General features: G+C 39.7%; 1 protein-coding gene across 1 annotated transcript; it reads right to left on the bottom strand.

The window, feature by feature from the left end:
* Positions 1–9350: 9350 nt before the first annotated feature.
* LOC131222986 (transcription factor MYB4-like) lies at positions 9351–14152 on the bottom strand. Its single transcript, XM_058218292.1, has 4 exons — positions 14020–14152; positions 13044–13173; positions 11828–11908; positions 9351–9375 (listed from the first exon to the last, which is right to left on the bottom strand). Exons 1-4 carry the CDS (start codon positions 14150–14152, stop codon positions 9351–9353), a joined length of 369 nt encoding a protein of 122 aa, XP_058074275.1.
* Between the last annotated feature and the right edge of the window lie 3201 nt (positions 14153–17353).

Genomic DNA, 17353 nt, shown 5'->3' on the forward strand with positions numbered 1-17353 from the left:
TAAAAATATTTAATGCTTCATCTTTGCTCTTTAATAGGTACACATACACATATCTAGAGAAATTATCTATAAAGGTTATGAAGTACCTCTTACCTCCACGAGTAAGAATGTCGTTTAACTCACAGATATCATTATGCACGAGATCCAATACTTGAGACGATCTTTCAACACTTGAAAAAGGTTTCTTCGTCATTTTGGATCGTATGCATACTTCACATTTATCGGTTTCATTACCTATGTTTGAGATTAAACCATTCTTAACCACAAACTTCAAGGTACTATACCCTATATGGGCTAGTCTATTATGCCACAGTCCAGCGGATTCAACCATATACGCAAAAGTGCTACTTTCATTCAGAGAAAACTTAACTATTCCGTTACAAGCATATCTCTTTCTAACAAAATTCTCATTTTAGACAGAATCAGTTTACCTGACTCGTACACCACTCTTATGCCTGGTTTTCCTAGAAGATCCCCAGAAACTAAGTTTCACTTCATGTCTGGGACGTGCAATACATTAGTCAGAATCACTTTCTTTCCAGAAGTGAATATCAGTTCGACAGTTCCTTTGCCGACGACCTTCAATCGGACTTCATTATCCATTTGGACTTCTTAACTATCGGTCAATTCCTCATAGGTTTTGAAGGCTGATTTGTCGTAGCACACATGTACTGTAGCGGCAGTATCATACCACCAACCTGAAACTTTGCCTTGGATGGTATTCACCTCAGTGATCATAGCCACAATATCGTTTTCTTCTACTACACTTGCCTCTTTTTTAAACTTGTAATATCGGCATACTCGAGAATAGTGCCCGATTTTTTCACAGACATGGCATGGGCCTTTGAACTTTCTGTTCTTCTTTTGGGCATTTTTCTTGAATTTTTCTTTATTGGTTTCAGGGAATTGTCCTTCTCGGGATTCTTGTAATTAGTGTTCTCTACTGCATGTACCTTGGACGAGGCATTCCTGTTATCATTCTTTCTGTCGCAGTTACGGGATTCTTCCTTAATTCTGAGGTGTTTTTGATTTGTTCTAGTGTGTAGTCCTCAGTTTTTGCAGCAACTTCTTTCTATAATCTTTCCACATCGGTGACAATTTAGCAATTACAGCCTCGACTTAGAATGATTCAGGAAGATCGATTTTGAATGCTTTGGTTTTGTTTACTATTAGCTACAGTTCTTGGATTTGGGGCAGCAGTAGTTTATTATCTACCATGCTAAAGTCAAAATACCTGGCAATGAGAAACTTGTTGGTACATTCTTCTTCAGCCTTGTATTTAAACTCCAAAGCGGCCCAGATCTCTTTTGCTGATGACGTCTGTTGGTACAGATCGTACAGGCGGTCGAAGAGCGCGTTCAGAATGTGTCCTCGACACAAGAGTTTATCTTCGGCTCGTTTAGTGCGGGCAGCCACCTGTTCAAGTGTGTCTGTGTCGGATGCTTCAGATAGCGCTTGCAAATTTGGATCTAATATGTAATAGATCTTTAGCGCTGTCAGGAGAAATTTCAGCTTGTCTTGCCATCTTGTAAAATTGGTTTCATCGAACCGATCAAGACGTATCAAGTCCTGATTCATCAACTTGATGGATGAAACACTGTTGGCTTCCATTACAAAAAAACATTTTAAAATTGTTGTAAATTATACAGAATTATAATATTTTTGTAAAATATGGAACCCAAAAAATCAAAATGATCTATACTAAGGACGGGCTGAAGCACGTCTGAAACGTTGTCCTTAAAGCGTTATTTGCCCCTATTCAAAAGATTGAGTATGCTGATAGGTTACAGGCAAACCACTTCTAGGATACGACGAGTCTGATGTGGGTCTGCGTTCAGCAAATATGAAGGCCCACTAATGGAACTCTGTTACACAGTCTGGCAAAAAATACAAAAAAAGAAAAAAAATCCAAGAATAAGAAAGAAGAGAAGAAGAATATTTGGAACTTAGACCACTGCACTGGTCTGTTTTTATTGATCTTCAGCAGCTACTGGTTCAGATGAACGTTCTAGACCACACTTCTGGTCTAATTCTCAAGCAATGGTTCAGACGAACCTTGCTATACTACTGGAATTACTGCTGTATATGAGAAGAGTGGCTTAGGCTTAGTTTGTAAAGGTCTACTGGAGTGGGTTGAGAGATGGTTTGGAAACCCATCCAAGCCCTCCTTTTATAGGCTATGGTGGCTGGGGGTTATGGTCCAAGGAATTAAATCTCATGACCGTTTTCTAGCTGTTGGAGAAAACTATCCGTTTTATGGCCATTTTCTGACTGTTGTACATGACCATTAATCTACTGCATGTTGACTGTTGTGAGACAGCAGCTAGCCGTTTTCTAATTGTTGGGCTAGCCATGCAGCAGTTTCTATATAACTCCTGCAATCAAGTTCATAGCTGTTACACATTTGTTCGCGAAGTGCAAAGTGCGCCACTAGCGCCTCTACAGCCACACTGCCTCACATGCCCACGCCCTCGCATCGAGCCCGTGACCGTGACCGTGACAGTGACCGTGACCGTGACCGAGACCGAGACCGAGTTCGAGTCTGAGCCCGTGCCCGTGCCCTAGCGCGCGCGCACGGGACACGCAAGTTCCATTCTCCTTTGTACCATGTGGGTAAGTATTATAATACTCCACTACTCTCATATAAAGTACTTTTTCTTCTTCTCTTTTTTCAATGTGGGACTATTTCCAAAAAACCTACAAAACGGTGTTTTTCCAAACAACTTTTTATATATTATATATTATTTTTTATTATTAAAATCAATATTTTTTGCAACAACATTCACATTGTACTACAAGGCGTCCTTGTCTAGATTGTCAAACTTTGTACTTCAATCTATCCGCATGTGTCCCACAAGATGAAAGACCTTACTTTTGTGGTAGACGAGAGAGAGAGAGAGAGAGAGAGAGAGAGAGAGAGAGAGACTGCTTCAATCATAATTCTATTAGAATAGTTAGGTTAATGACAAGAAGTAGAAACTATTAATGGATGATAGGTTTGGCAATTAGATTAGAACCATCAATCATAATTCTATTAGAATAGTTAGGTTAATGACAAGAAGTAGAACCTATTAATGGATGATAGTTTTGGCAGTCAAATTAGAACCAAAGAAATGGAGGAATCTTTTTTCCTTCCAAATTTCCACATTAGGGGCTAATGATCGGAACTTTAAAGTATCATGGTTTCGATCAACTAATCAGATGAGTTGAGTAAAGTACTAGTTTTTAAAGCATGATTGAAATTGATTTGCCTTGGAAAAGTACATGAGCGAGTTGGGTAAAAGAGAATTCCCCTCTCTTGCTCTTGTTGAGATTTGGAATGCCTATAGAGTTGCATTTGGTCCTGCACAAATTCCAATGGATGTTTGGAAACAATGAAAGGGATTGGATTAATCCAAGCATCATGCCATCGCATTCCAATAGTAGGCACCGTGGGATTTTCGATGGATCTCGAAATCTACCGTACGTGTCTATGGACCCCATGTTAATGCATGTGTTTTATCCATGCCATCCTTCTATATGCCTGCTTTACATGTATCATTCGAGTCATATATGTGCAGGTGACTAACAGTAATTGTGAAATCTAGTTTGTTGGGTACAATTCATGATATATCAAGTGCATATTTCACTTAATACGAAGTTTTTCTAAAGGAAGAATTTGATCATAAACATAGGATTGAATGCTCAAAATACCAACACGCAATTATTATGCAATAATTTTAATTACATACCATTTAAGAAGGGTATTAGATGGGATTGGGTGAGATAGAATTGCATTTGTTCCTGTGCAATTCCATTTAGCAATGGGAGAAGATAGGAAAGGTTGGGATTAAGTGGGATGGAATTGGATTTAGTCTCATGGAATTGTGTTTGATCCCATGAAGAATTTTCATGGATTTTGAAATCGACTACACTTGTGAGCCCCACATTGAAGCATTGTCTGTGCGTGCCGTTCATCCATATACACTGATTACATATGACATTTTGGTTTTATATGTGTACAAGTGAACAACATTCATTGTGAATCTGGTCTTGTTGATTATAATTCCATGGCCCATCAAACATGATTTTGCTTAATCTAGTGTTTTCCATTAGTAAAATTTTGTTACTAGGGATTGAATAGCTACGATAACATGGTATTGTCTGACATGCAATCATTGTACAAAATTGATGTTAATCCCATCAAATATAATTCAATAACATTCGATACCAAACACGCTTGGATGCTCCAAACACCCCGACCTTCACGGCTTAAAGTCTTAGAAGATTTCCACGTCCATGTTGCCAGTCATATTTAAAATATGAAAATAAAAATAAAAAAATCCCAGCTGAGTATGACCGCACCACTGATTGGACATGTTCTCCCCCCTTTGAAAGTCAATGCCCGGTAGTCTGGGAGCGTATTAGGTGTTACCCGTGTACCCTGACCGTGTAGGGCCCACTTTGATATATTTGTTGTATATCCACACAGTTCATCTGTTTTTCATCACATTTTATGAAGCAATCCTAAACCTTATGCAGATTCAAATCTCAGGTGGACCATACCACGGGAAACAGTGGTGAATGACTATTAACAAATTTATGTGGGTGACAAATTATTTGGATTCAGCTGATCTTGAAGTTTTCCCTTCATCCAGTTCTACTTGACATTATCAACAGGTTGGATGGAATATAAACATTATGGAAACCTTACAACGAGCCCTTTAAAAAAATTTAACAAATCGTTCAATCACCACTGTTTCCTGTAGTGTGGTCCACCTGAGATTTGGATTTGCTTAATTTTTTGGATGACGTCCTAACATGGGCTGGAGAAACGGATGGGCATCATGGATAAATAACACATCATCAAGGTGGGCCCCGCGGTAAGGGTAACACCCACTGAGGTGCTACCACGGAACACCTGATCCGCTCCCCGGTAGCCTGGCCTTGCCAGTCATAAGGCGTGCTATCGTGGTACCAGTAACACCACAGGTAACACTACCATTAAGTTGTTGTGGCACTCACATGTCTTGTGTCCTTTATCCAACTCATTCAAAAGGTTTGTCCCACAATCATGATGGGACATGCTAAAGATCGGATTGATCTAACTATCAAGTGGATCACACCATTAAAAAAGAATGAAAACGCATATAAAAGAGTTTCAAATTCAATTGACGGTGTCTACTGATTGATTGGATTGTCCTGATTGATAGAAACTAACTATCATGATGGATGGCACCCTTTCAACGGCTTGGATTTAGTATTTCGTGTAGGGTTGCCCACCTGACAGACGGATTGGGCTGATTTTTTTAGCTAGGTGCACATCACATCATGGTGGGGACATGTATTGGACCGCTTGAATGTTGTCATACACAACAAACCCAGGTCCCACGACAGCCCATCATAGTTAGCATTGCTTGCGGTGGTATTAGTGCCGATAATCGCGTGCTGTGCAAGCCCTACAGTATCTCCACGCAGGCGTTTGGCTAGTGGTCCGAGCTCTGTGGACCCCACCATGATGTATGTGTTTTATCCATGCTGTCCATTCATTTTTCCAGATCAGTTTAGGCTTAATCTCAAAAAAAATGAGGGGATCTAAATCTCAGGTGGACCACCACTGAAAAACAGTAGTGATTGAATGTCCACCGTTAAAAAAACTCCTAGGGCCTTCTATAATCTTTATTTGACATCCAACCTGTTGCTTAGGTCATACAGAACTGGATGAGGGGAAAAATCAAATATCAGCTTGATCCAAAACTTATGTGGCCCCAAAGAAGTTTTTAATGGTGGTCATTTAATCAACACTGTTTCCAGTGGTGTGATCCACTTAAGATTTGGATATCCGTCATTTTTGGGTTCATAGCATAAAATGATTTGGAAAAATGGATGAACGGCGTAGATGAGACACACACCTCATGATGGGCCCACAGAACACCGACCACTAGTCATTCGCTAGTGGCAGCATTCATGACTGATGGACGTGTATCATCATGGTTGCTCATTGGAGCGGACGAGTCCTACGTTACCGTCCGGGCAGGGCTCTGTGAGGTCCACCGTGGTGTAATTGTTTTATCCATGCCGTTCAACGCTTTTCTCAGATCATTTTAAGATATAAGCCAAAAAATGAGGCAGGTCCAAGGCCTAAGTGTACCACAAAGTGGGGATTGAACATCCACCATTAAAAACTTCTTGGGAGCTGGAGATGTTTCGGATCAAGCTGATATTTGTGTTTTCACTTCATCCACGTCTACATGACCTTATGATTAGGTTGGATGTTAAAAATAAAAATAAAAATAAATCACGTTGGCCCTTTAGAAAGTTTTCAATGGTGGGTGTCATTATCAGTGCAGCTTCCTTTGGTGTGGTCCACTGGAGCTGTGGACCTGCCTCATTTTTATAAATCTCCCTTAAAATGATCCGGTAAAAGCATTGAACAGCGTGGATAAAACAATTACATCACGGTGGACCACACAGAGCCCTACCCGGACGGATTACTGTCCGGGCGGGGGTAGGACCCAATCCGCGTCCCATTGGAGCAATGGAGACCACGAAGCATTTCCATTGCTTTTTATTTGTATTTTAGATGAAATGTGTTGTCCCCAATATAAGGCATGCTTTACCGTATAACAACAGAAAATGGACTCATCCGCACCTTAAACGCATCCTACAAGTATGATGAGCTAAAACCGTCCAGGACGTGTCCCAGTGGATGAAGCACATCCGAAGATGCACTCATGAGATGATACTAACTGATGGCCGTGAACGGCCTATATGACAGTTGAGCTTAACCATTTCCAAACTATGGTGCACTCCTATGCACGTGCCAAGTTGGCACGTGCTTCCGTGTGTAGAGGTGCATGTGGAGCAGGGCTAGCAAATCCAGCATTATAAAAGTTTTTTTTTTTTTTTTTTAATTACAAAAACAACCTATTATTAAAACTACTTTATTAGTTGATATAATTATCATTCCACTACCATCAAGACTGCTGTGTCAGCAAATAGATAGGTGACTGGGGTGGGCTCCAATGTGATGTTTACGTAGAAATCGGATTGTGTACTGCGTTACTCGATACGCTCTTATCGTATTGAGTAAACTCTGTTGGGCTCACTGTGAATGCATGTGGTTTATCTACGCCGTCCATCCGTTTTTAGAGATCATTTCAGGCGTCGAGATCAAAATTGAAGTATATCCACACCTCAACTGGACCATACCACATGAAACAGTGGAAGTTTTGGTTTTCACCATTGAAAACTTTCTGAGGCCCGCAGTAATGTTTATTCTTCATCCAAACTGTTAATAAGATCAAATAGAAATGGTTGAAGGGAAAAAAAAAATATCAGCTTGATCTAAAACTTCTGTAGCCCCTAAGAACTTTTCTACGGTAGAAGTTCAATTCACACTGTTTACGTTGGTGTGGTCCACTCGATCTTTTTCTAGGTTTTATTTTTGGGCTAAAGCCCTAAAATTATCTGCTAAAATGGATGAACGGGTTGAATAAAATGCATGAATTAAGGTGGGCCCCACAGAGTTTACTCAGTACGCTAATGGTACTGAGTTACTCAGTACGCAATCCGCTTCCGTTTATGTAACCCTTGCTGCTTAGTTCGTCGCCTCGTGTTAAGCTAAGGGCCCAGAAATCAACTCTATCACATGATTGAAAACAATGCACATGTAACGCTAACCTTCTAAACTTTTCCATTAGTATGGTCCATGTGAATTGGAAATAAGTCTGAATTTTTGAATCACATGTTCTTGTGGAATATAATGGTCAGAGTAGATTTTATATAATTATTACAGTGGGCCTGTAAAATAATCAAGGGTGGACGTCCCTCTCCCAACTACTTACTTTGGTGTGGCCCACCAAAGTCATGGGTCAGCATGACGTTTTGTCTCTCTTCCTAATATGGGACTAAATATCTAATTGCTGGAGTTGATCTTATATAGATATCACTGTGGGTCCTATCAAAATCTAGTGTGGTCTACGATTCAATTCTTCTCTCTAAATAATCTCGGAAGCTGGTACTTATTTTGACAGGATGATGCGTATGCAAAAATCAACTCCAACCATTAGATGCATAATTCCAATTTAAGCCTAGATTATTATAAATAAAAATAAAAAATCAAGACTAACTTATGATTTAAGTGGACCACAACAAAGAAAATAATAGGGAGAGGGATGTGTAACCTTTATTTTTATAAGTCCACTGTAAGAATTACGTGAGTTATACTCCAACCATTAGATGCCACACCAAAATATGGTCCTAAGCCTAAAAATCAATCTCATCTAGGATTCAAGGGATCCATATCAAAAGAAACCACTGGGAGGACCAACTTTACTTGTACACCATTCCCTATCATACAGTCCAATTGAATCACAAATGAAGTGAGTTTTAGGCCATTACTCTGATATGAGGTAACACACCTAGTGGTCGGTGCGGATTTTATATATATAGGCTAAGTAGCTGATTTATTTTTTCTTGCACGCCAACCCGACAGGGATTATAAAAATGCAGCAATAGAATAATACGATTAATGAGGTGACTTTTATAAAACCTTTGTGAAAAGTGCTGAAATGTAAATATATTACTTAGGTAGGTTTCTGTAAAATTCCCTTAAAAAAATACAAAGCCACTGCTCCCAGCGCGACAATTGCCACACAAACCAAACCAGTGCACCAAACATGCAACTCCAGTGGTGCCTTATCTTTCTGGTTTTCTACCAAGGATCCGCGAACAGAGGATCTAAGCCGTTGATCATGAGCGGACGGTGACCAATCAAAGAAGTAAGCGATCCCCACATGCGGGAGATTGGTGAGTTCCCGGTATCCGATTACAACACGAAGAAGAACGTAGGACTCATGTTCAGACGTGTGATCAACGGTCAGAGCCAGGTCGTAGCCCTGATCAACTATCGGGTACTGGTGGAAGACGTGCATGTTGGAGTAGGCAACACGTACGAGACCGTGGTGTGGGAGAAGGTTTGGGAGGGGGTGAGGAGCTTCACTCCCTTCAAACGGGCTGAAAGAAGCTAATGTGCGCGTGGGGAGCGCAGTTTAAGGACCCGGAGCTAGGCCACCCTCTTTTGTGCAAGATCCGGTCCGTCCATTAGGTACGTGTATTTGCAATCACCCATGATATTGACAAAAATGCTCTTTAAACCTTAAACGCACGATCGGCCAAGACAGACTCGGGTTTGTCCGTTGGCTTGCTATACAAAGCCCGCCCGAGCCTAGCATGACTAGGATCAGGACAGGCCTAGTATTTGAGCCCATGCCCAAAGCCTCATTGACAGCCCTAGAAATGATTCTCCCCCAAAAAGGATGGCAGTGATTCATTTCAACCAAGTAACCTGGGCTGGTGGGCCCCATATTTTAGTAATCTAAGCCGTTGATTAGACTGCCGAAGTGTTTCTATGCAATTAGGAGCACCATCTTCCTGAGTCTGTAGTGTACACAATAACATACGAATGGAAATTGCATCACTAGCTAAGCCAGGGTTCAGTCCGAATAAATTTTAACTGAATCAGGTCTGGGACTTGATTTACCAAGTTGATCTGAGCATACTCATGAGGCCCAGATATTTGACCCATCTACTTGAAAGTGGGCCAAGACAGTCTCACTCCGGGCTGATGTTGTAGGGGGTTGATGGATACCCCTACCTTGTTGTCGTTGAAGATAACCCATTTCCATATTTGTACACATATGCCACGTTGGGTAGAAGTGCCCATGTGGCTCACTATTGATTTAAAGCTATCACAATCTAAGTTCCGAACACCCCTTTCAGCTTTAACCATCCATTAAATTAATTGATTAAACTCTAATATCTCATGTGATTTTTTTTATTTTTTATTTTTATTATTTTATTATTATTATTTTTTTTAAATATCTCATGTGAATATGGTAATTCTTGAAATTGGTCATTCCATGGAAATTCTTATATTAAGTAGTTAAATTTTTATACTAAGATTGACCAATGAGATTCAATCCTACTCTACTGTAACTTAAGCATTTAATTTATTATAGTAATTCTACATTACTTTCTATGTTGTGGCCCACCAGATGAGTGGATGGAGTTGATTTTCGCAAATGCTAATCCTCGCCAACTTAATCAACGAGTTTGATGTCGAGGGTGAATTTCTCGCAAACATCACAATGGGCTCTGCCTATAGCTTCTAACCGCAAGAACTGTCAAGGCAGTGGAGTAGATGACATCTCATGTTCTCTAATATCCACCTTCCTTTGTATATGTGTACATACATACATATGTATTCTTATATATGAAGACTAGTTTACATATGTTTCTTCGTATCTTCTTTTGTCTATGGTTTATACATAGAAGTCTATTGGTATAGAGAAGTATTTTCATTCATTTATTTTCTTAGATATTCTTTAGTATGGAATTCCTTATATGAATGGAAGAGATGTAAGCTTTATATTTTTATTTCTCCTGTTTTAATAAGAAACTTCTATATTATTATTCCATGAAATAGGTATATTGTCATTGCCCGTAAACACCTTACTCTTGTTTCTTTTCATTTGGCCATTGACTTTTTATTTTGGCCTTTTTCTTTTGAGATTTTTGGCTTTGCCTACGTTGATCAGATGCAGATATTTTCTGCAACGAAAACTTCCCCACGTTGAAGGTCTTAGGCAATCCAAGTCCCCATGAGATCATCATGGGGCGGCCCACATTTTGTACGGATATAATATTTTATGTATTTCATACGTTGAGGGAAAAAGAATGGCTGGTCTCATAACTTAGGACACATCGATCGGCTGCCCAAGATCTTTTGTCCGCATAAATACGTGTCAATGTATTCTTCTGGTTTGGATTTTGGTATAAGATTCATCGGCTCGCACCTTAATATTTGATTCCTGGGCGGTTTTACATCCCTGGATTGCATCTTGGACGTTGATTGAAGCTGTCCATGTTCTCATCATAACCATGTAGAAGCTATGTACCGCTGATCGTGCATCATAGGGAACAACCCAATGATGTAATCAACACCGTCACTATGCTGATAATCAATGTCTCATCAATGAATTGACCTTGTTTCTTATAGCCATATCCGTTCCCGATGACATGGATGGGATGGTTAAGATTTTCTGGTTAAAAAGATTCGTTATTCTTAGATACTCGACTAATGAATCAACGGTCCAGTTTGTCCTTTGGGCCCATTTCTATGTAAACAATCATGACTATCCATTTTACAAGCTATTGATAGGATGGTTTGGATCATCTCATCCTATCGTCATGATTTTTAGATGGTAGCCTATGAAATGTGTGCTGGACCAAATGAACATCCTAGACTAATCAATTGGACTGTCGTAGTATCCCCATGCAGATAGGAGCACTGTAATCTTTTCCCATTCAAATGCCAAACATGATATAATACACAACACATTCGAATCATTTTCCCTCTAAAAAAACAAAAATGCCACCAAAAAACTGCAATCAGATCGTCGGATACTCTTCATATGATTTCATCCAGAGATCAATCCAAAAATTTCTGAGATCGTCGTGGTATGGATCACTTGGACACTCGGAATCTCCATTCAGAACTGGAGAGATCTGCGATTGAAGCAATGGTTCGACTGTCTCAGACAAGTCAATATTACTATTCGTTCCCACGATGATCTTGTTGCAATTCAAGGAATTGATGCTTATAGGAGATGAATTGTCAGAAGACTGTTGCCAGTTCATGTCAATGTAGCTAGAATTTTCTGATCTTGGGATGGTTGGAACATTCGAGGATGAGTAGACAGATAGTGATTCTTCCTTTGAAGCTCCGGCATTCCATTTGGATATTTCCACGTTGGTTTCTTGGGTTGTAGGATTTTGTTCCTGCCGCTTTTTCAGCTGGGTATACCAAATGTTTTTTCTTTCGTTGTCTGTTCTTCCTGGTAATCTCGCCGCCATCAGAGACCATCTATAAACAAGCAAAGAGCATAAAATACATTTAGGTAACTGTTTGGACTGGAAGAACTTGAATGTAACTGGCAATCATCCCTCGTCCATCTTAATAAAGAAATGAAATGCTGAGGAGATTTACACATTCCAGGTTAATGAGGTGATTCGTGGCTTACATGAGCCATTCAGGTCCCTCCATTAGGTGGGGACCACTGCAAACCTGCCTTAGGTCGAAAAAAGATGTTTACATCATCCAATAGGCCTTATGTTTATGTTGAATATAGACCGTTGGTCAGTGATTTTCCAAATTCTATTTTTCTGAAACAGGTGTGGCCCACATGATGAGTGCCACGGGCTTAATTTTCAGGCGCAGCCATGTTTATACAAGTAAAATTGAAACTAATAATCCAAATTATCCAGTTTAGATGTATACATATTATGCTTATCTATGAGATTGTTGAACATGTACCACTTCTACGTGCCTGCGAATCAAGTGTCTTACAAAGCCAGAGTATCAAACAACTCCCTACGGTATAGGTGCAGGATGGGAGCTTTCCATTAGTTCACACTGATAGTTCTTCTGGCTCGATAACCAGGCCTTTTCACTCCTCTGGTTGGCCCAATATACAACAAAGGGAGAATTAGTTAAACGGCCTGATTTTTATGACAAGATGTAAACAATGTGGTCCACCTGATGGAAAGACAGATCTCATGCACTAGTATCATATTGGCAAGTGTTCATGCATGTAGATGGAAAGACAAATCTAAACCATTCCTATGATGGTGGAGCCAAGGTGAAAATAGTATAAACAGCACTCGCTCGGGCTCATCCCAGCAGTTGTACGTCAGGTCCATAGGCTCCCCTATATGCACGTTGCCATTTGGGTGTATGGATATAACATGGATTTTTAATTATACATATTATACAAAGAATCTTTACTTTTTTATAATACTTATTATGTAAAGAATGTGAAGAACCTTATAAAATTCATATTTCTGATACAGATATGAAATCATCTGGATCTGTACTTGTATCTGGTCTTGATTCCGAAGGCTTGCAGGTTAGCAAACCTACTGAAGATCATGCCTAATATTTGTATTTTTTAAAGAAAAAGAAAAAAGCTCTTACTAAGTGAATGTTGATCAATCCATACCTATTACCATGCAATTCATGTAATTTGATGATAGTTTCTTCCTCTTCCTTGCTATAGTTCCCTCTTTTAACATCTGGTTTCAGATAATTCATCCACCTGAATCTGCAACTCTTCCCACACCTTAATAAGCCTGCAAGTACGAATTAATTATATAAGTTATACTTGAAACAAGAAATTTTCTAAGCTTATACACACTTGGATACCTTGCCCGACCACTCAGCAAGAACAATTGAGATCTGAGAATTGCATAGGATGGACCACACCTTTTGAATGTTCTGGCTTTAAAAATCAAGTCATTTAGCATTCAAGTGGGACCCAACTTAGGAACTATTGATTTAGCCCTAGTCATCCTCTTTTCTTCTTTTTTTTTCAGATCAATGAACCCTGGAGTCCCACTTGTGTAAAATCAAGGATTGGAACCATCCAATGTTGCCTAAATGGAGAAGGGGAATATCGTGAGACTAGCTAGCGATTGCAATAAAAGAGTGCTCTCTACCTTGATGTATATTTAATTTTTGTTGTGTCTCTCTTATATTTTCATGCATCCTCTTGTATATTGTAATGGGGTTGTTAATCCCCTCTTAGAAACTCTGATCACCAATTTAATGGTGGGATCATCAACTCTCCCAGGTGAAATGGCCTTCTTAATTGGGAAATGTTAATCCTCTTCCTAATCACGATTTTAAAAACGGTTTAAATGGATTTTAAATAAAAAACAATAGCATTAATAATAATTTATTACAAAATTAAACCAATTAGCTAGAAGCTTGATTAACCTGCTGATGTGGGGATTCCCAAGATCTCCACCACAAACTGCTAGTATCAGATGGCCTCATGACCATTGATTCAACTTCTAACAATTTAAAATCCGATCTCTCCATAGCTACGAGCCCAAGCATTTTAAAACAAAAGAGGGAGTTGGATTTTACGATGGATACGTAGAGATTATTAGCACTCTGGGATGTTGCATGTTTACCTGCTTTTCTAGGAAGAGTTAGCCAGTTCCCAGGTCCATTTCTCTCAACATAAGCCATGAGAATCTCATCTTCTTCTGGCGTCCATGCCCCCTTCCTCAATCCAACCTTCTCACAGCAAGTAGCTCTCACCATCTTCCCAACAAACCACTCCTTCTATCCAAATTCGCAAAAAACTTGTTGCCTTCCATGAAGGCCATGGAATTTATCTTAACGCGGGAAGGCGACTTCAAAATCAACGGTTGAAAAGTCTACAATTGGTGGGGCCCGCCAAGAAGACAATCTTAACATTTTATTCTTTACATTTGTCGTATTGTACCACAATTGGTGGGGCCCACCAAGAGATTTCCCATGGATTCTTGCACTATATTTTAGGATGGAAGGAAATGTTCTTGATAGAAAGAAAACCCATATAGCGATATATATATATATATATATTGCAGGACCACCTTCGCTAACCCCACACGTGTGTACAAACCAGCTAATGCACACGTATGCCATCATGGAAGATAGGTGCAATTTCCAAGCCCCTCAAGGGTTCGAGTACCCATAGGTGGTTAAATTCCACGGGGGGTGCCTGGGTTTTTTTTTTTTTAAAAAAAAAAAAAGAAGAAGAAGAAGAAGAAGAAGATGATGATGATGATAGGTGCAATTTCCAAGCCATCCATCATGTAGAACTACATGTAAATGCTACTGTAGAAAGGTAAATTTGTCCACTCAATCAGTGTGCCATGGTATTAGAAATAATTGAATGGTTAGAAAGAATCAGTCAATTTTTTTCTCAGCCGTTCATTTGTTCAGTTGATTCTGGCCCACTGCATTCAGTCTTGATGTTCTTCATGGCATCGCTTGGGGCTCAATCAAAAGCTGGTTGTCCTGGTTCGCTCTGGCCTTCAGGACTCATCTCCCCTCAGTTATATTTTTGCTGCAACCGGACCCATGGTTTGCTATTGATGCATTTGTGGTAGTCAGTGGATTGTTATTGATGTTGATAGTATATTATGAAGTGGTTGTATTAAAGTGGATAAAGAAGAGGTTCTAGTTGACAAAGAGGCGGGCGGGCTCTTTTATTCCACCACTATGATAGAATACCTTGATAGAATGTATTTATCTATTTATTTATGATTAAACAAATACATTGCGGTACAGTTGTGATGGATGGCTTGAATATTGCACCCGTACGAAATGTGAGCTCTCATGGTACGCCTCACACACCATGCATAGAGGTACAAAAGTCCATTTAAGTTGAACCCAGATTGCATACTCCTCAGGTGCCACCATGTTGTATATGTTTTATTGGCGCTGTATATTCATTTCTCTTGCTCATTTTAGGGCATGAGCCTAAAAATATCTCAACGGCGCTGTCTATTTATTTTTCTTGCTCATTTTAGGGCATGAGCCTACAAATAAGAAACATCAAACTTCAGGGACGGGGGATTGGATATGACAGGTTGAGTAGGGAGACTGACGTCACCAAGTTCTGTAGACCCCACTAAGATGTATTTGTTGTATCCACAACATCCATCCATTTGGAAATATCATTTTAAGTTATGAACCAAAGAATGAGGCAGATCCAAAGCTCTAGTGGACTCCACCATAGAAAACAGCGGGAAGATTGATGCCCACCATTGAAACTTTTCTAAGGCCCACCATGATGATTTTTGGAAATCCAATATATTCAAAAGTTAACAAAGACATTAAAGAAGGGAAAATGCAAATATCCACTTGATCTAAAACTTTTGTGGCCTTTAGAAGTTTTTAACGGTGCATCACTCTCGCCACTGTTTTCTGTGGCGGGGTCCACTAGAACTTTGGATGTGACTTATTCTTTGGATATTATCCTAAAATGATCTCTCCAAATGGATGGACAGGGTGGATATAAATAATACATCATGGTGAGGCCCACAGAACTTGGTGACGTCACTTCAGGGCCATTCTGGCTGCTCAACCTGTCAGTATCCAATCCGCGTCCAAACTTCAGATGAACCATACTACATGCAACAGTAGTGATTGAAATCGCATCGTTAAAAACATAATGGGAACTACAAAAGTTTTGGATCTAGTTGATATATGTGTTTTCCCGTTATATTAATGTATGTGATGTAATCAACATTTTCGATGGCAAATAAATATTAGAGGAAGCGTAAGGAAGTTTTGACCATGGGTGTTTAATATATAACCACTGTTTTCTAGCAGTGTGGTCCCTTGAGATGTAGATCTACTTAATTTTGGGCTCATGGACTAAAATAGACTCTGCATATAAAAGGAATCTGTGCACTGATATCTACTGTAAAAATCCCAAGCCATAACAAATGAGAAGCACATACATCGTCTTGAGACCCTCGTCGCAACTTCCAGTGGGAAAGCCGCCACCGGCAGGATCCGTATGCAATCTCTACCATGATAATTATTATATAATGATCTCCCGGACTATGTACCCATCCGTATGCAATCTGTACCATGATAATTATTATATAATGATCTCCCGGACTATGTAAGACAGTACCCATTTGCAAATCCATGTACATCTAGAATGTTTGTACGACGGGGAACGGATAAGGTGCAACTAGATTCTGAATCCAGGCCGTTATTTTTAGGGCATAAACCCAAAAAATGATACTGGTACAAATCTCAGGCCGACCATATATAGGAAATAGTGGTGATGGAAAGCCCCACCGTTGAAAACTTTCTAAGTAATGTTTTTGAAATGTTTATTTTCCATGTAAACTGTTGAAAAGGTCACACAAACCTGGATGAAGGGAAAACAAATATGGGCTTCATCCGAAACTTTTGTTGCCCTTAACAAGTATTAAACGATCAGTCACCACTCTTTCCTATGCTATGGCCTACCTGAGATTTGGATCTGTTTCATTTTTGGGTTCATTCTCTCTGATAGATGGTGTGGTTATAGAATATATACATCAAGGTGGGCCCCACAGTAAGGGCCGCACCATCTTGGGTGCGACAGGCCCTGCAGCACCTAATCCGTTCCCATGTATGATCACAAGAGATATTTTGAAAATCTAGAAGCCACTGTGACGTAGCATAGACAAACGATTAATCAACAGCCATCCAATTCTTCAGTGTGAATTTGAACGGTTGACTACTTTCCATTTCCACTGTCCATTGGAAGACAACCTACAAGATCCTTTGGAAGACACCATGATGTCTGTGTTTCATCCATGCCATCCATCTATTTTTTCAGATCATCTTATGGTATGAGCCCAAAAATGAGTTAGATCCAAGTCTCAAATGGACCACACAGTGTTGATTGAACGCCCACCATTAAAAACTTCCTGCGGTCACAAAAGTTTTGGATTAAGCTAATGTTTCTTT

Source organism: Magnolia sinica, chromosome 1 (genome assembly GCF_029962835.1).
Source record: "Magnolia sinica isolate HGM2019 chromosome 1, MsV1, whole genome shotgun sequence".
In the NCBI taxonomy this organism is placed as follows: domain Eukaryota; kingdom Viridiplantae; phylum Streptophyta; class Magnoliopsida; order Magnoliales; family Magnoliaceae; genus Magnolia; species Magnolia sinica.